This window comes from Drosophila mauritiana, chromosome 2L (assembly GCF_004382145.1).
Source record: "Drosophila mauritiana strain mau12 chromosome 2L, ASM438214v1, whole genome shotgun sequence".
NCBI lineage: Eukaryota > Metazoa > Arthropoda > Insecta > Diptera > Drosophilidae > Drosophila > Drosophila mauritiana.
Genome location: NC_046667.1, coordinates 19,419,258 through 19,438,543, shown reverse-complemented (window position 1 = coordinate 19,438,543; position 19,286 = coordinate 19,419,258). Strand labels below are relative to the sequence as shown.

Sequence of the window (19,286 nt, the reverse complement as noted above, 5' to 3'; positions counted from 1 at the left end):
ATTCCCAATGCTCCTGAAACTACCCACATTTAAGCGCACATCTCGAGAGCATTGCAAAAAGTTCACAAACTGCATTGTCAGACTTTCAGTGCCCCATCCACATCTCAATTTCCTCGAGCAAATGCGAAAAACCAAACCAACTGCCAATGTGTGGAAGCTTCAGCCCAACTACCGCAAAGTGAAATTTCATGACGTCGAAGCCTCCACAACGGGCGTCTGTCAATAAAAAATACTCGTAATACAAAAAGCCAATGGCAAATAATATGCGGCAAAACTGCTGACAGACTGGCGTTGCATGTGGACTGAGGAGGCTCAACTAGATCGATAGACGACGTACTGAGGAAGTGCGGGAGCGACATATCGGCATCTAGCCATTATGGGCCCTGGCAGAAATTTAATTAACGCAGGCAACTTTGGCCAAGACCGAGACAATGGCAGGGAAAGCCAAAAGAAACGACATCAAAGTCAATGGGCAATTAAAAAGTTTTTAATCCGCATTGGACGATGAGCCAAGGGGGATTGAAATGCCAAAGAAGTAGAAGTAGCAAAACTGTAGTTAGGAATCCCAGATCCACTTGAAACTGTAAGTCGTTTTTGAACTTTTTTAACGCACAAGCTTGTTGGTATTTGCCAACCTAATTGAATAGGAAAAGAAACGTTTGCAGAAGGGACTCCATTTCATTCCTCATCTAACTTCAAAAAAATGGTTCTATATTCATTACACATTATGCTTAAAAGATATAGAACTTTTCTAGCAGATAGAATTCAGAAAATATAGTTTTCCTTCACCGGCGTATAAATAATCGCAATCTGTCAGTTTCGCATCTTAGGTGTGATCACATTGGTGGAAAGTTTGACCAGCCAGCTGGGAATCTGGCTCAAGTTTTCGCATTATGGTAAATGTACTCCTCTGCTCAACCCACTCGCAGATAAATCATGCTGGGGCGACCCATTTTCCTTCCACTTTTCCCCACCCAAGCACCTAATCCACTTAACCAACCAGACTCGGATCCAGACCGCATATCAGACCATATCAGCTGGGAGAGATTCCAGCCGGCATAACTCCATTGCAATTATTCTTTGCTTCCACATTGTTTGCACTTTTATGGCAGCTGGGCAGCCGAAGGTTCTGCGCTCCGCCGCCAAGTGCGAGAATGGAAAATGTTGGGGAAAATTGGCAAAAGTTGCAATCAACTTTCTGTCCATCAAATCGTCGTCGAATCCGTAAAGGCCATTTCTGGCGATTTACACGTACGCCTTGACCTTGGCCCCAGACTTTCCCATACCCACCCACTTGGAGCTGCTGGAGCGGCGGAGCTGTGGAAAGTGTGGAAAAATAAGAGATTTATGTTGTCTGCCTGTCTGGCCCCGATAAATTTGATGGCGAAAGGTGTGGGTGGCTGGGTGGCTTGGGGTACTGGCTATAAAATACTTTATAGCGATTTTACAATGTAGACAGGCATAAAGTGTACAATGGCTGATCTCTCCCCGACGGAATGCAATTTAAACTTTGTTTTATTTTCAAATGAAAATTGTTGGCAAGAAATTTGTAAATGAAATCAATTTCAGCCCCACATGCAGGGAGGTTCATCAAAAAAAGTCGCCCAAAAGTAGGCAAAACTTGGTCTCCGCCTCTTCAAGTACTTTTGTCTGCCGCGGAAGTTTATCAGACTTTTGCGTGACTTCTGTTGACAGCACGCACACACACCATTTCATAGACAGTCACAGTCTCAGTCGTTTAGTCCTTACACTGGAAGAAACCCGAATGGAGTCGTTGAACAAAAGCAGCAACGTTTGCAGCTCTAAGACGATGCAGTGAAAATATTTTATATAAATACAGGAAACTTTCATTAGTTGTTTCCCGTGTATCGGGCATCTTAAATGGGATATGACGGAATCCGACTTGGCGGAAAAGTTGAATGCAAGCTGACTGTTTGATAAGGGAGGCGAATGAATCTTTCAGAGCGCACAGCTTTTTCTTTCCCGCCATTCTGGAGGGAAAAGTGGAGGGAAGGCGGTGGAGCAGCCAGTTGCCACATTTTTTCACCAGCGCGCCTCAGCGTAGGCCATGAAAATGCGCAAAATGTTGCAACAGCTGCGAAACCAAATAAATTGTGGCCCAAAGTACACGGCATAACCACTTAAATTAATGGCCGGGCACAATGCAGACGACGAGGCTGAACCATAAAAGATGCGGTGGGTCAGATTAGGAGGCCACGAATTCTCCCTATTTTCGTAATTTATTCAGGTGACTTTTGTTGCAGTGGCAAGTGGCCATTTCGATTCAGCGTATCGTTAAGGAAATAAGGCAAGAACTATACGACCCTGCCAGTAAGAGTGGTGAAAGGTCGAGTTTTAATCAAAATAAATTGCTTTAAAAATGTGTGAAAATAAATACAAAGCGTCTATTCTGATTTATTTACTTCTAGGTAAATTTGAAACACATTGAAATAAAGCTTCTATTTGTTATTATCCCTAATAACTTATTTCAGTGCTCGCAACTTGTGGAGGAAAGGAAAAATGCCTTTGGCTCATCAAAACGTTTCAGGTGATAGCGAATGACACCAAAAGTATCTTAGGCTGTCAGTAAGTTCTGGCAGCAAGTTCAGCCGAGCAGAAGGATTCGACTGCACTCACAATTCATCTGAACTTAAACGGAGTACTCACATTGGTTGACAGCTGGCTGCTCAGGCTGAGCACCTGATCCCGGGCATCCTGCAGCTCGCGCTTCAGCCTCCGGATTTCGTGCGCCTGTCGCTCCTCCGCGTTTCCGTATAGGGAACTGCCTCCGGACAGCAAGGAGGCGGCACTGCCGTGAACTGAAAAGGAAACAGAACGGCAAAGTTGCATTAATCTGCTCTTAAGCCTGCACTTAAAGAAGCCCATTAAATATTGAGCAAAAGTAGCTTTTTTCCGCTTTTTAATCCTGAATATAATTATATATTCAATGGATTCGTTTCCCCTTTTTAATCCTGAATATAATTATATATTCAATGGATTTGTTTATATGACTTTAGCATATATAGTCAGATATTCAGTTCAATTCTGAAATCTTTTTGAGTGTATCTCACCTTCGTCATTCTTCTTGGGATATGTCAGCCGATGCCCGACCATTGCACCACCACCAGCTCCTCCGCCAGGACCCACGAGTCCTGCGGCCGATGTGGATCCATGGGTGGGCGATAGCACCGATGCACCTGCCGCCGTGTTGAATGGGCCGCGGGCGAGGGGGGTGGGCGAGGTGGGCTGGCTCCAGGCCACGCCCCCCACGTTAACGCCCACGCCGGGATTCCCCTGGGCCGCCTGCGATTGAGCAGCCATGGCAGCTGCCATTTGGGCCGTTAGCACGCCGTTGGTGCCCACGGGCAGGCAGTAGTAGGGCTCGATTTCCACCTCGCCAGCACGACTCATCATCGAGGGATACATCTTCTCGGATTTCGTCGATCTGAAATGGAATCTCATTAGTATCGTGTGGCGCTAATGTGACATTGAATGAGTGCGTGAATGAATCAAAAGCATACTGAAATGGACCAAGGCGTGATTATATGTATAAAGCATCCTTATCAATCGTAAGCTCGTGGAAAGATAAAGAAAATGAAACACCCAACACAAAAGCGCATAATGTTTAATATTTAAAAGGATATTCAGAGGATTTACCAAATAATACCACTTCTGTTTTCATGCATATCTCTGTGCGTACATCTCGATTTAGATCACTATTGTGATGGGTAAATGTGGTCAGATGCAAATTTCCGCCGCGTTTGTCAACTTTATGAGTCCGATTTCATTATGAGAAATGAACACTTCGGTCTCCTCCCCTGAAAAAGGGCCCCATTTCCGTTTAATTCTGTTACAAATTGGTTGCGGCCACTGTGCATCTGAATGATAAGGCTATTGGGTGGAGCCATCGTTGCGTTTAAGTCCCTAGACAAATTGTCATAAAATGCAGAGATTTCTAAAAGCTCACACAATGACCGCTCCACAAACAGAAAAGGATTCCGGAAAAGGATGGGGGCTGGTCCATCCAGTCATGTCCACTCGCCTGGCTCTGATAACTGTGACATTAATGGCATTTCGCATGCAAATCTAATATTACGTATACGTCAAGTGGGCGCCCCTCGGTGCGGGTGGGCTCAGTTGTTTGCTTTTGGTGGTGAGAGCTGTCGGTTTTCTCTGGGGCTATTTGCCACAAACCTTGGGTGTGTGAATAGTAGTGTAAAATTTGATAACAAGCCACCGAACTGGTTTCGAGGGTTTCCACTTCCCCTGGCACAATCCTTTCCACACTTCCTGTTGCATAATTGATGTCGAAGCCTTGAAAGCGAAGGCACATATAAACTGGAAAAGTAGATTGGGGCTATCTAAGTGGGCTAGCAAGGATCCGGGAATGTGTAAATATTTGATATACTTGAGTCAATTTGATGATTGTGACATTATTTGTTGAACACACTACTTGTGTTAATATCTACCAAATTAATTCAAAGTGGAAATTATCGACTTTTAGAGCTGATTTGTGTTTCAAAAATCGTTCAACTTTTTGCCGCAGTGCAACACATTTCAATTAAGCCCTTGGCCACCGAGAATCGACCGCAGTCCTAAACTCGCTGACGAGGCAGCCAGGAAAAAGCGATGAAGTTCATCTGCACCCTTGCCAAGTCGGGGTTCACAAACCTATTGACATGTCAAATAATAATCTGGCCATCAACAACACCTCCGAGCTAGCAGACTCCTCTTTGTTTTTTCGCTTTCCATTTGCCCTTTGGGGTTTTTATGTTTTTTTTGAATGGTTTTCCCAACTCGTTTTGGCAACGAGCTTTCACATTGTCTGTTGGCGACAACCTGCCCAAGCGCCAGAATATCGGAAAACTTTGCTCTTTAAATAACTGGGCGTGTCGCCCTTCACAGTTTTCGGGCTTTAAGTGAATCCTTTAAATATGCAGAGCGACATGTGGAAAAACAAGCATATGTCCTGGCGACATGGAGGCTGCAGTCGAAGGTAAGTTCGCTTGGCTTTCTGATGGTATAAAACAGGAATACCAAAAGTTGTTTGCATATTTAAGGCAGAGGAAAAAGTAAAATACAGCTGACAGGCAAAAAAAGTTTGCTTGTGTGGTAGTCGATATTTTATATAAGGACATTCTTGACATTAGTGTGTGTTGTGATAAAGTCAGTCCACAATAACACATTGAATATAAGCACACAAAATAATTATAAACTAAGTACCACTGAAGATTAAAAACCCAATGGAGTTGCATTATCTAAGTCTACAACTCAACTGATGTTTTGGTGCTTTGATAAACTTATTTAGATAATATGCATGCAACATTTAAAATGCAAGTGGGTGGCTAAAATATGTTAAAATATTGCTGATTGTTTATCGTAATGATGGCGCGATGAATGTTTTTCAGATGATATGCAAAAATGTTTCGTGTGCTAAAACTCTATGGTCACCTTGGATATGTCCTTTCTTTCAAGTAGCTGTTCAAGGGTAACCAGATTTACAGAGGGAAAAGAGAAAAGTTGAGATACAGATACATTCATGCAGGAAGGGAGAGCTTAAAACCCTGCTATTGAAACAAGACCAACCTTATGCTATTGCTGCGATTCATGCGCGGACTTTGCACGTAGGGCGATTCATTGCCCGACATTTGACCCGCCATCTGACCTGGTCCTCCGGACCGATTGTGTATCATCTTGTGACCATGTCGGGTCATCGCCGGGGATCCAATCTGCAGCTGCTCCACGGACTCGCCGTCGGACAGCCGACTGCCAGCCGTATTGCTGTGCTTGAGCCACATGGCGTATGAGCTATATTCTGGCTTGACCTCGGCGTAAGTTTGCGTATCGGACAGTGATCCGTCGTGACGAGTTCCTCCGCGATTGGATATTCTGCATTGGATAAATTGTAAGTAATTATATTCCTTTTATCTGAATACATTTGCATACCTGTGCTGAAATACGTGCAAATCGCTGCCCGGCTTTGGTAGGCTGTGTGATCCGGTGGCCAGTCGCTCCCTAATCGACTGACTCAGTTGAGTGGCTGTTGGTCCTGTCAAGGAAAAGCTGCGATGCTGAGTATTCGGAGGCAGCTCTATGAAAGGTTCAAATACAGTTTTAATAACGTACAATTTACATGTTCAATTACTGATACTCACTGTTCATGTCATTGGGCAGGGTTTGGGTGCCACCGGCAACCTTGCGACCGCTGGCGGTCCGCGGCACCGCCGATACATGAGCGGTGCGTCCGCAGGGCAGACCATTGGCTGCCGCTCCACCGGCGGCCATCATCATGGCGATGTTCTGCTGCTCGGCGGTGGAGGCGATGCTGCCGTTGGCCCGCTTTACGTAGCCAAAACTGGGCGGAACGCCCTTGGTGCGCGAGGAGGAGGAGGGCGATCCCTGCTTGGAGGAACTGCCACTCCCACCGCCGCCCATGCTGCGACGTGATGGCGACGACTTGTCCGACTTCTCCACTTTCTGGCCGTTGAGCGGTTCCGGCATTTTGCTCCAGTTATCGCGCCCATTTCGAGATCCTGGCCGATGGTGGGGACTGCCATCCATTTTAGCGCCGCCTCCCGAGTTATTGTTGTTGTTATTGTTGTTGTTGTGGGCGTGGGTGGTGGTGGAGCCGCCGCTGGAGCTGGCCTGGCTGGCCGCTGAGCTGCCGTTCGCGGCGGTTCCAATGCTGTCCAAGGAGCCGCGACTGTTGCGAATACTGAAAGGATCAACAAGAAGCGGATTGTTTAATTAATGATAATAAACAGCAATCGATAATATAAGGGTTAAACGCTACTGAGTTCTCTTCCCCCTAACGAATGAATGAACATACATTTATGGAAAAAAGCTTACAATAGAGCTGTTAAGGATGCGCACATTAAGTATCGCCACATTGAACCCATGACAAATTACCATTCCGCTAACAATTTCATCTTTAATTTATGCAAGTCAGGGCTCAAAATTGATTGTATATACCTAGTTAAGTACTATAAAATACATTTGTATAATGTACACATCAAAGTTATATTCAAGAGTTAAATTGTCAAACAATGGCCAAATCAGCGGGCAAACAAACGCCTTTCAAACGACGGAAAGTCAAGCCATCCGACAGAGACAAAGGCGAACAAAAGACCCTAACCAGAGGGGCTGACAGACAGTCCGCAAATACAATTGGCAAGTGGCTAGCGAAAGAGGTGTTCCGAAAGAGGAGGGCAGGGAAAGGAACTTCTCAAGGAATGGCTACATTTTTCAATTAAAATGACAAAGGATATTCCGGCTGGGAGCGGGCGTCCCTCCCGGCCAAGAGTCAGCCGGAAAATTGCATGTCTAATCCAAGCTGTTTCGCCATGGGGGCGGTATCATCTCCGCTTGGCTGCCATATATCAAAACTAATTGGGCGTGTCCGTGATCCAATAAATAATGTTGTTTATTTATGTGAAAAGCATTTATTCCATTCTGCTGTCGAGAGCACGAAGTGCTCTCATGAATTCGGAAATTTTTAGAACTTTATTAATTTAATTTCCAATTTTGGGAACTTAAAAAGAATTTAAGTAAGCCATCATAAAGTTTCTTAAAATAATTACGAAAAGTATAACGAAATATTTAATCCCTTTACTCTTTTCTCCTGTTTTGTTTAAAATGATAAAGATAAATTGATTTAATTCATTTCAGCCCCTATTATTTTCCTATTTTAGAATAATCCTAGAATCCTGCCACAATGCAAAACGGAATGGCTAAATAAATATTGCAAAGATAAAATATCACACAGCAAATATTCCATGCGGCTTCTGCTGGCATCAAACCAAATTATAACAATTTAAACCAACTACCAATTTAGATGGATTTGATGGGACAACAAAGGGGAAAGCTGGCCAATAAATTAATTAATTGGTGTTGCGTTTCACAGCGGTTTCCCGGGCGACTAAAGTGCTGAAATCCCGAATAGTACGCTATGATTTGGGGCTCCATAAAGTGGAGCGCAGCCGAAGGACGATGGAAAACAGCTGTCTGGGTCGTAAAACCCAACTACACCCCAGCAAGCAATTACAGTTTAGCTCAGCTCAGTCCCAACTGGAGGGAAAAAACAACATTCTCCCTGAAACTGAGACGTCCATTTGGATCCGAGGGTTGGGTTCAGCTCGTCATACCCTCGAAGAATGCGTGACTGTCCCATGTTGGTTGCGGGGGTGTGTGTGGGCGGAAAATGCCAGTGAAAGTGGCATCAGAAGTGACACATAAAGCTCATAAATTGTCGCGCACTCAATATGCATGAAAGGGGCGGGGTTGGAAATGGGGGACGTAGGTACGTAGCTGGCGGCAAAAATCAATAGCGATTGCCGTATCACAGTGTAGTTGGTCAAATGACCCCCGACTTGCCTTCTGAACGGCAAGTGGGTAAAATCGATAGGAATATCAGTCAAAATGGGCGGGCGAATATGAGCGTTGCCCTTAAATTCAATTAAAGTTAACTTAAACGCTGGCATACAACAATTGATTGATTGAACTCATCTCCAGTCAAATGCTTTGGTTATTTTACTTATTAACATATCGCGATATCCTATACAACGCAATGTTTATTTATCGTTCTTTTGGACAATGTGTGTGTGTTCGTCGAATTTATTTATTTAGTGGGATTAAGTATGCGAATTCAATGTGCACTGCAAACTCTGTTCAGCTTAAATTTATTCGAAATGGAAAGAAGAGGAGGGCAGCTTGAAGCCGAACTTTTTATACACTTACTTACTGAACTGTTTGACGTATTAGTTCGTCTTGTGTGATTTAAAATATTCATAAAACCTTTATATTTTTTAAAAGCTGTATCTTATTTGTGTAGTGAAATACAGTTTAATTTTGATACTTATTTGGCAGCTTGTGCTTTTAATACGAAAAAGATCAGGAAAGTCTAACCAATTTGCAGATGTAGGGGACTTTTGTGACGTTTTTTATTACCAGCAATTGAGCAATATACGTCAATTGCAGATGACATGTGTAAATTCCAAGGAAATATAAATTCCAATACGGATGGGAATTACTGCGAATTAAATATTGCATTTTGATTCAATCTACTTTGCTTCGCTTTAGTTTATTTTGCTTGATGCTAACACCAACTCTTGCTAATCGCACTAATTCTTCCCTGCCAGCCTTTAATGTTCAAAAGAAAAGCCTCATCCTCCATTGTGTTTGTGGGTGGCACGGACCTCGTCGCCCAAATGGAATCCTGGCATTTCAGAGCCTCGTCCTGCCGCAGTGTGCTCTTTGTATCGATGTCAGTGCGCGGACTTTAGTTTTTGGGAGCACATGGGGCACATATGTATGTAGTACGTAGTACGTGTTGCCAAAAAATAAATGCCTCCCCAGGCGAGAGTGCAAAAATGAAATTCCATGCATGTCTGCACCGAACTACCCAGTTCGGATCCATGGCTCCCACCATTTCGGCCATTTTAGTCCGCTGGAGTTTCCTAATTTCGTGCACAAAATGTAATTTGCATGGCATCCGAGTGGAGCAGGAGCACAACAACAACGGAAACAACAACCAGGGCTAAAAGACAAAGTGAAAAGCCATAAACAAGCGGTACTCATTGCGCTTCAGAGTGTCGGTCCGTTTAAATTCGGGGTTGTATTGGTGTAGTTTTTAATTTAGTCTCGCTAATTTATTCCCTGACCAAAAGCACGTGTTCAATTTAAATGAGAACGCCTCTGGCGGCCATGTTTTCAGAGGGGGATTGCTTTGCGAGGTGGCAACACATTGCCGTAATTGCCGCTTTTAATTGACAGTTGGCTCCTAAATTCGCCGAACTGGCACGGGCTTTTACGTAGATAATTAGGCGTGGAATTCAGGTCCTTGACAAAAATTAGTGACCCCAATTCACCCAGGCACTTGTGTTTGCGCAGTCTACGTGCGTACATGCGAAAGTGACTAATGATGGTCATGAGCAGGACTCGGCGAAAGCCAAGCGAAGTGGTAATGACTCCGGCGCGAAAAAGCTGTTTAAGTGGATTGCTTTGGAATTAACATAGTTCTAATTATTGTACTTCTTCGAAGTAAGGAATCACTGCATTAGAATTATATCCCTCTCGTTCAGCTCATTGCATGCTTAGCCTCCTAACATCTACTTCCTGTTATAACCATGTGGAATTCTATGTCCCATTGCAGGATAGCAATCCTTTTCATTTATTACAACTGTCAGCAGGACAACAAGCGTTGGCGAGAAAGTATTCCGACTTATCAGCCCAGGAAATAGCGAACAATGCTACAGTATCCTTCGGATTTCCCCTCCCTCTCCCCGGACACGATAACGTTCTGTGAATGGAATTCTGACAGCCTTACGAGCGTTACGAGCGCATTAATAAAAGTGTCGAACATGCAGGCCGGAATGTGGGTGGTTCGCTCGATCCGAGATGAGTTGGCACGCAACCTTCAGCCGAGCTCCTCCCAGCCTGGTTTCTATTCCGCGATGGCCTTGCAAGTGGCGGCAAACAAGGCGAAAAGGCGCCTAAAAGCAGGCAACACTCGAAAACATGGCAAAGAGCGGAGACCGTGTCAAGGATATAATGGAGGATTTAGTAGGCGCCTTTGCCAACTGAGTAGCAATGAAGGGATCCCTTTCACCAGACCAGCCTTCTGTGCTCTAGGATTAATATCTATTTATACGAATTAATAGAATATATAATTTACAGATATAATTATTGTCAAACAGATAACTTAAAGGAATTTCCTTTGTTTCCCATTATGCCACTGAAGCAAACTCCCTGACTCGCGATTACAGGGTAGCAAAAAGAAGTGTACACTCGCACAAGCAGGCCCACATCAATTATGCAACCGACAGGGAGCATTTCCCCAAAGCAATTGTTTGCCTTTTGCGATACTCGACCAACTGTGTGGGCCATAAATTATGGCAGCCATGAAAATGGGTCCAGTTGGTAAGACGAAAAGAGGCCTGCCTGTGGATTAAAACATTGTGTAGCGGTTCACTCAAAGGCGAAACTTTTTCGGCAAGTTTTGCGAAACAAAAATTCTTGGCCAGTTACTTTGAAGTTCAGAAGAGTCCTCGAACGAAAGCGTCAAACGAGTGCAGATTAAATTAAGCACAAAACTTTGTTAATATGCGAAACAAAAGCACAATACCTCAGCTTGGTCCGATGGCTGAGAATAGCACAGTCTGAAAAATTAGGGAGCTGGGTTTTTGGTTGCACATTTTAATTAAGAAAGCTGCAAATTACCGACAAAGAACAGACTGACCAAATCGGGTGGAGGGCAGGATAAAAACCGGATATGAGAGATACAGAAACCAGGCAAGTTGACTTTAGCAATTGAGTAGGGGAAGAAGATAGATGAAACTTAAATAAGGTACCAGACATGGAGTAATTTTGGACAGACGTCGAGGTTTAATGACAGGACATCTGCCGCTGTATTAAGTTCCCAGTTTTAGTTCAAACTAAAGGCTAGCCTTTCAAGCGTGTTTTAATTATAGAACTTACTGGACTTTCCACCTACTTTCCCCTTCCGTTTCCATTTTCCATTTCCACCTTGCAGAACTACTTAGTTTGCTCATTAATAAACTCATTTGCTAAGTTAGTTAGTTTGTTTACGTCGCTTGTCAGTCTACTTCAGGGTCCTTCAGGAAGAGGACACGCAAAAGACAAGCCCTCTTCGATCGCCCCCCTCCACGCCGAGTAATTTTGGGTTGCTAATCACATTGTGCCATCGATTTTCCATACAAAGGACACACCTCCCGGCCGCTCGCATATCTGACTGGCCAGAAGTATGTGTGAGCCAGGATAAGCAGCAGCAGGATAAGTGGTATATCGCAAGGTATATTGCGATTTTCCCTATGGCCCTAAATCATGCAAAGTGGGTTTGCGTTGCGGTATTGTTTTTGGTTCGCCACTTGACAGTTTCCACTGCGGCAAACTTCTGCCGTTTTTAGGCCAACCCGTTTATGGCCCCGTTCGGGCTATCCTGTCCTGCCTCGTCCTGTTCCCGGGACTTCCTCCGTTCCTTCCTCCGTTCGCTTTCCCTTGCCGCAGTAGTGTGAATCTCTTTCTGCGCTGGCCGACATAAAAGTTTTATATATGCCAGGCCGACGTTTGAGGCGTTTTTATTAGCCTCCGACTGTCTTACATAAATTTAACATTAAATTAAGTGCCATTTCACCTTGCAGGAGGGTTGGAATGCCGGGAAAACAAAATTAAAGGAAAACGAGAACCCAACGTTTGCCGAAGTTCATTGCACTTACATGGAATCGCAGAGGGGAGAGTGTATCAGATTGTTGGGCTTAACGAATAGATTCGAATTAAATAACTCTGATTATTTAAGGTTTTTCCACAATAAAAGAGCACATATTTATATAAACATCTGTTTTTTTTGCATGAGGCTTTAATTTAAAGTAATTTAATCAACAAGTGTTTCATAAATAATTGGGAATGCACACAAAAAAAACTAATTCAAATGAACACGCTTGTAGAAGTATCTACAATATAATTCTTACACCCAAAACTGTTTAGTTTTTCAACTGAATCGGTATGAAAACCACATGGCGCCTGGATGAGCTTAGCCCGCTTAACCCTCTGCGGTTGCTGGGGGTTCTTCAGACCCCAGTCAGGCGTGCCTCGAAAGCCGCCTATCTCATTGTAAATTCCAGCTAAGCCCGAGCACAGAAACTATTAAGCAAAGCCCCTCGAGTGGTTAGAGAGGTGAAAAAAGCAGGTCCTTCGAAGTGTACACACTGCCTGTTGCTGTTGCTGTTGCTATAGGTGTAGTCTTTTTTGGAAAAGTTGCTCCCCAGTGGGTGCCCTTTTAAGATTTATGGCCCCTGACTAGTTGGAATAAACGAACATACATAGAAGAAGGTCTGCTATTTGAAGTAATTGTCGAAATTGATGGACAGCTGATAGACAGAGCGAGTAAATTGATTAGGGTGACATGTGGGAAAATGCGAGCGAGCTCTGGCTTCCATGTTTGTTTACCTTTACCTTTGACGGGGAGCCCTTTTTGTGACCTTCTTTGCATACAACTTGGCCAGCAGAACAGAAGGACAAACACCAGGGCAAACACACCAGGAGCGAGTAAACAAAGGCAGGACCTCGAATGGAAGTCAGAGTCGGTCCGAGGGTTTAATGCCCCGGGGCAGTCATTGACACCCGCTGCTACTCCATTTGCTGGCGAAGGTGGGATCCAGATTGGAACATGTTAATTAAACAAATTTACCTTTATCTGATGTCGGCAAATATTGGAAAAGTTTTCACTCCACGAACATTGTTATCCACACGCTGAAAAGTATGCAAGTTCGCGTAACTCATGGGAATTCGTTATGTTTTCCCAGCACTCGAAAATAAGCCGCACTTCACTTATCATTTGAATATATATTTATTGCGAGGAAAATATTTCGTTTGAATTTATTAAAGAGCGAATTTATTAAAGAGCTCGTAGGGAAGGGGAAGCCTCCTAATCTATTACATCACAAGTCACTTTAAAACTACACACAACGTATTTATTAGCTCTATTTACTTTACAACATTCTACATTTTTACTGAATTTGAAATGTTTTTATGAACGCGCTGTTTTCATCCGCTTCTGCCGCAGCATTTTCATGTGCCAACCGCAAAGACCGAGTGTTCAAATGCGTTTCTGGGGTTGCTCTTCCGTTGTGCCGTGGAAACCCCAAGTTCGAAAGGCAGGGAAATTCGAAAAGCCATTTAAGAGAGACCAGAAGAGAGCCGCTGCGGAAAAAGAGAACTCTGGCGGGGCTTGTGTTGAAAGTAAAAGGTTTTGTGACATGCAACGCCAGTCGAATTCAAGACACCTGCCCACCCGAACTCCACGCCAATTCTGTATGGCCATACCTGTCTGTTTGCAACTCTGGAGCTTGGCATTTTTGGCTTTGGGCGTATTTTTTTGGTCCGTGCTCTGCTGGCCACGCACTTGTTAAATAGTTAAGCAGCTCGGAGCATGATAATTTACCAAAACAGCAAAAACGGGGGAAGCGGATCGGATGTGGCAGTGGGTAGGAAAGTTTGCCGAAATGGAAGTTCTGGCAAAGTTTGTAGCATGGCTCTCGAGCTGCCAGCTTGCAATTGAAATTTATGGGCTGTCTTACTGCGAAGATAAAGAATTTGCTGATTTGGCGCACTGCATTAATAATAATCAAGCGGGTTCAAACAATAAACTCTTTGTAATTAAAGAACATTTATATATTTTCAACAAAAGGATTTTTCGGTAAATTTAAAAACTGTTTCCTAAGATTAAAAGGTATTTACTGCTACCAAAACAGCAATAAAACTGTCATATTCCTTTCTCTTAGGACGACAGTCATTCGGGTTTATGGTTCCCCAGTACGTGCATATAAAAAGCGGTCTTGAGTTCTCCTGTTTTTCTAGAGTTCCGCACTTTAGCTCTCTTTCGGCCAAGTCCTGAGTCCTGCCATATGATGTGAATCATGTCCAGGAGCAGAGTGAGGGAATCTTGCGACTGCCAAGTGGGTGGTCGTGGTGTGGTGGTGGTTCTCTCGCAGAGTTCCTCCACCCACTCTCGGCCAACTCAACTGTCTGCCAAAGCAACAAATGTCTTTTAGCCACACTTCGGTGGGGAGAGCCAGCTACAGCTGTTGGGCCAAAGTTAAGAGAAAAGCCGAGTTCGAAACTAAGTTCGCTCTTTTTCTGATGCCAACAACCGAAACTCGTTTCGCACTGTTTGGGCGTTTGGCAGCCCGGCTTAAACGCCAGAAGTAATTGAGCCAAGGGCGGGCTGGTTATGCTATTGCAATCCGCCAAAAACCGAAAAAAAACTGCGAAATGTTCACAAGTGTTTGGTTTGGTGAATGAAAAGCGAAACTTGATTGGCTGGCAAGTTGACGATGGAAATTCATTAATTGACAGCGATATCCAAGCACCATGTGCACGCACAGAACATTTTATGGCCTTTCATTATTTTGCCGCAGCTCATTAATCTTGTGGAATGGAAATCAGCGATTTTGTTGAGGATTCCAATCAGTCAGTTAATCATTGATTTTCATTGGAAAAATAATAAAAAGCATACGGAATGTCAAGTCTGTCCAATTTAAATTGATAAATTAAGACCAGTGGATACCAAAACAAAAGATTAAGATTGTCAAAATATAAATAATAAAAACACATTGCTTTGAATTAACATTCGAGTTCTTCGGGATTATTATCTCTCTGCTTTTCTAGACAATCAATTTATTACAATCGCCTACTAGTCTTTTCCAAGATGATAATTAAAAATGCACGATGCTGGCCAAAATCATAGCTGAGAATAATAGCTTGGAGCCGTGGCAAAGTTATTGGAAACCAATTAAGTCCAAATCCAAGTCTCAGCTGCTGCTGTTGGCCAGAATGTACATATTTATGTATACAAACAGACAGATAACGTACACACACACCAACTGGTTTGATTGGGGCATGTGGAAAGGTCAGTTATGGCTTAAAGGCTTACGATTGCTTGCCGCACGCTTTGAGTTGCTTTTAATTGTTTAGCACATGCCGTGGGGGAGTTCGAATGAAAAAAGTTGGCTTTTGAGCCAGGGCGCCTGCAGTTGTATCTTTTTGGTTTTCTGGCATACGGAAAACTGCAACTGGTTTTCGATTCGCCAAGCTTGACAAATGTTGCAATAGATTTGCGAGCAATTTGTTGAATTGCGTTTTGCATAATGTCAGATAGTAAATGCAAATCAACAAGCTATACATTTATGTTCTTTTCAATACAAATATTTAATTTCGTTGTATAGCCACCTCGAGTTACCGAAAAGGAATTGATTTTTGCAAGGGTATAAAACTATAATTTTGATTGTTCAATTGCATATTTTATATATTTTCTTGAGTCCTAAAATCATAAGTCTCACATAGATAGTTAAATCCTTCATTTCTTAACATTTTTACATTTATATATTTTGTACATTTTTTATACACCTCTAAATAACGAACAAAAAATAAATAAAAAAAACATGTTCCACCGTCATCGCCGCTAACTTATCGACGCTAATTTGAAGCACATAATTTTGATGTTTTCTGAATTTAGCTTAAACCTCGAAAAGCCTTTCAATGAATTATGAATTTTCAAATAATTTCTTATATTTGCGTTGCCATCCTGTCATCTAAACACATAGGTACTTGCTAATATTTAAGCATTTAACGCGCTGCCATCCTGATTTGCAAGGATGTCGACAATTGGAGACTTAGGTTTGAGTACCAGATACTTTTAGTCATTTTCGAAACCATGTCAAATGTATATGTTCGATGTAAGTTACGTACGAACAAAATGTAGAAAATAAACGATATGTAGGTAGGTTTCGATAAATAGGTTTCCTTTAATAAAAAATGAATGAATATTAATTTATTTTAAAATTAGCATATTCAGTTCACTGTATATATTACCAAAGCTCTGTAAAAACACACTGAAATAAAAAAAGGCATAGACATTTAAATGCTTATGCTCTTTGCATATTTTATTTTTCCCTGACGCTAAAGGAATTTTCTAGCTCTTCAATAAATATGATGCGTCCATAATGCGTCACATGAGCATAAACGCAAAAGGACGTTAAAATAAATTGAATAGCCCAAAAATGTTCGGTTCATTTAACCCACTCGACCCTCGGGGGTCAACTAAAACCGGAAAAGAGTGGATGAGCAAAAAAGGAGCCCAAAAAAGTGTATCAAATCGAGGCTGTTGAGGGTCAGTTTGCCATTGAACACTCGAGTGGACAGCAGACAGGTGGAAATGCCCGGTCAGGAAACACTTTTAGTCCGCGCTGCTTGGTTCACTGAGTTTCGGGATTGAATTAATAAAAACAATTTCCAGGCATTATAATGTGGTGAGTGCGATTTCAATTTGTGCCTCGCGCTGCGGTCATGGAAAATTACCCATATGCGTGAAATAAGTTTGGGCAAATGCGTATTTTAATTTGCTGATTTCCTCTTTAATTCGTTAAAATATAATACAAATTCTTCTATCTAAAATAGGTGCTGGAAAATTCCGTTTCGAAATACGCAATAAAAATTCATTTACGCTTTCCCTGTCTGGTAAAAGTGTAAGAATTGGCACGCTCGCACCATAAATCAATTGCCTTGAAAAATGCTTTATTAAATAAAAGGAGGTAGCAGGGATTTCCAATGGCCAGCGTCGTCGGAACAACGAGGATATCGCCATATGTGCGTCCAGTTGGGGAACCACTGGCCCCAACCCCCTCTGAACATCCTGTCTGGCTTGCACCTAACTGTCTGCCTCGGATGCCACAATTTTACCCCTTTTGCCTGCGCTGGCCACGCAGATATCCATATCCTTGCTGAAGTATTTTGCGCCCTGCTGCACTTTGATTTACCTTCATGGCTAGACAACGCATGTTGAGGCGTCATAAGACCGGCTCACTTGTTGGGCTTCGGAAATTATGTCCTGCAGGTGTCTGCGTCGCAACTGATTAGCTCCTGCCCCAAGGATTCGCCGAGGGTCCTGTGGCTCCGCCACTGACGCTAATGCGACAGGTTGCCACAGCCAGCGACGTGCATTAAAATTCAATTACAAAATATTTTCCAACTGCACTACGTGACCGAGGCTTAGACTCCAGGGTCCAGGGTCACTTCTTTTTACGATGGCAGGGGGGCTCGACTCTACTGAACTTCGCGACAGCTGTTCCTATTTACAAGAGCTCTCAGTTCGTTCCGGCCGTGGTATTGCATTAATTTCTCAGATCAAATGCGCTGACAGAACCGCAAGCTAATGAAAATGTGAAAAGCCTCTGACAGCCGCATTTTCATTCCATTTCCCATTCACAGTACGTGGGCGCTTTTTAATGAAACGCGCCGATGTGTGGGCAAAACTCCATTCCGACAAGTCTTTGTCGAATCAAGAACTAATTTCGAGAATTTTATTTTATAGTAAGGGTCAATAATTTGGGTACATCAAAATCATTTGATTCCATTCTTGTTTTTTAGATAGTGGTTAAAGGTCACTTTTTAAGCAGGTTAATAACCGTATAAAATTCCTATTGAGACGACATCCTGAAATTTCCTATCTTGTTCCTTTGAATTTGTATGTGCAGAATTGATAGCTTGATAATGATTTCTAGGAAGTGCCCAATAACTTTTGCATCCAAGGGTGATAAGAAAGCGGAGCAGATCGCTGAAAATCCACATATAAAAGGGCAGCGATTGATACTGCAACTTATGAGTTACACTCGAACAGTACACAGCAGCACATCAATATTAAAGATGAATTCCGCACTGCAAATTAGGTAAGCAATACTGAAATTGAAGCTATATCCATCCGGCTTAATATTGAATATTATCAGCTGCCTTCTCGTTGTTCTTGGCTGCCTTCTGGGCTCAGGACACTGCCAAAGTAAAGCCGAATTCGCGGCCAAGTCCCGAGAAATAGCCCAGATGTTCGGCAATCCCTCCGTCGATAAATACACGAAGGCTCGCAATTTTCCCGCGCTGCTTGCCTTTTACGAGAAATACTCCAATCGCCTTCGACTGACACCTCAGGAAAGGAATAGTATCAATAATGCTATCAAGCAGTATAAGGCACAACGAAACCAGCAAGTTGACGGAGTATCTGCCCAGGGAGGATGGTTGTCTGACATCATCAAGACAGCTATTGCAATCATTGTAAAGTCCGTTGAATGAGACCACATGGTGAAGCTTGTAACTTTTAATTTCTGTCACTAATTGTCAAAATTGTGCCATTTAAATTGTTACTTTGCCAGCTAAAGTAAAAGTAAACTTTTCAAAAAAAAAAAAAACGAAAACAAACACATTTGTTGAAGTCATTTTATGTAGAAACTATAATAAACATGAATTAATTTAAAAAATATACTTTAAATATCTGGTATTTATTTAAAGAATTAAAAATATAATAAAAACCCCGCCTTCAACATACAAAAGATCTATCATAATATCAACTTTTGGGGGAAACATGATTTAACTGCGACTAAAAAAAAAAAAACAACGTTTTATATACTCAATCAGCACGCTTTATCTTAATTAATTCATACGACCACGCCCGCAAATTACAATTACAATACTTGATTTTTCCACCAGGAGCAATCTCGTAAACAAGTCCTTTTTTACTATATCTTAGCTCCGACTATCTCAGAAATTGGTATCTTATAGTTTTGGCTTTAATAAAAGCTGCTCAAGAAAGAAATTGGGTTCACTTCCAAAGTCTTTTTAATGCCGTCTGCAAGGCTACATTTTTTCTTATATATCAATATACATATATAGCGACATTATCTACCGAAGAATTTTCTTAACACTATGGAATACCGAGAAAATGAATT

At 42.6% G+C, this 19,286-nt stretch overlaps 2 protein-coding genes across 8 annotated transcripts in view; one reads left to right on the top strand and one right to left on the bottom strand.

Moving 5' to 3' along the window:
* Positions 1 to 19,286, bottom strand: part of LOC117147746 (protein sickie) — a 154,552-nt gene that overhangs the window by 26,047 nt on the left and 109,219 nt on the right. For 4 of the 7 annotated variants that reach the window (XM_033314790.1, XM_033314754.1, XM_033314781.1 and 1 more), the window contains 5 exons: positions 6,156 to 6,715; positions 5,947 to 6,091; positions 5,587 to 5,889; positions 3,072 to 3,445; positions 2,668 to 2,819 (listed from right to left, as the gene is read on the bottom strand). In XM_033314790.1, the coding sequence (XP_033170681.1) occupies positions 2,668 to 2,819; positions 3,072 to 3,445; positions 5,587 to 5,889; positions 5,947 to 6,091; positions 6,156 to 6,715 (1,534 nt within the window). Of the gene's footprint in view, positions 1 to 2,667; positions 2,820 to 3,071; positions 3,446 to 5,451; positions 5,479 to 5,586; positions 5,890 to 5,946; positions 6,092 to 6,155; positions 6,716 to 19,286 lie in introns of all 7 variants that reach the window. The other 3 variants (XM_033314771.1, XM_033314763.1, XM_033314799.1) reach the window with 1 other exon arrangement.
* Positions 18,071 to 18,736, top strand: LOC117147806 (protein Turandot E). Its single transcript, XM_033314858.1, has 2 exons — positions 18,071 to 18,239; positions 18,297 to 18,736. The coding sequence occupies exons 1-2, from the start codon at positions 18,172 to 18,174 to the stop codon at positions 18,631 to 18,633; spliced, it is 405 nt and encodes a 134-aa protein (XP_033170749.1). The 5' UTR covers positions 18,071 to 18,171; the 3' UTR covers positions 18,634 to 18,736.

Excerpts from the sequence above, each read along its gene's own strand:
- LOC117147806 (XM_033314858.1), top strand. The coding sequence starts at position 18,172 with ATGAGTTACACTCGAACAGTACACAGCAGCACATCAATATTAAAGATG. Across the intron at positions 18,240-18,296 it reads AATTCCGCACTGCAAATTAG|CTGCCTTCTCGTTGTTCTTG; the intron begins GTAAGCAATACT and ends GAATATTATCAG.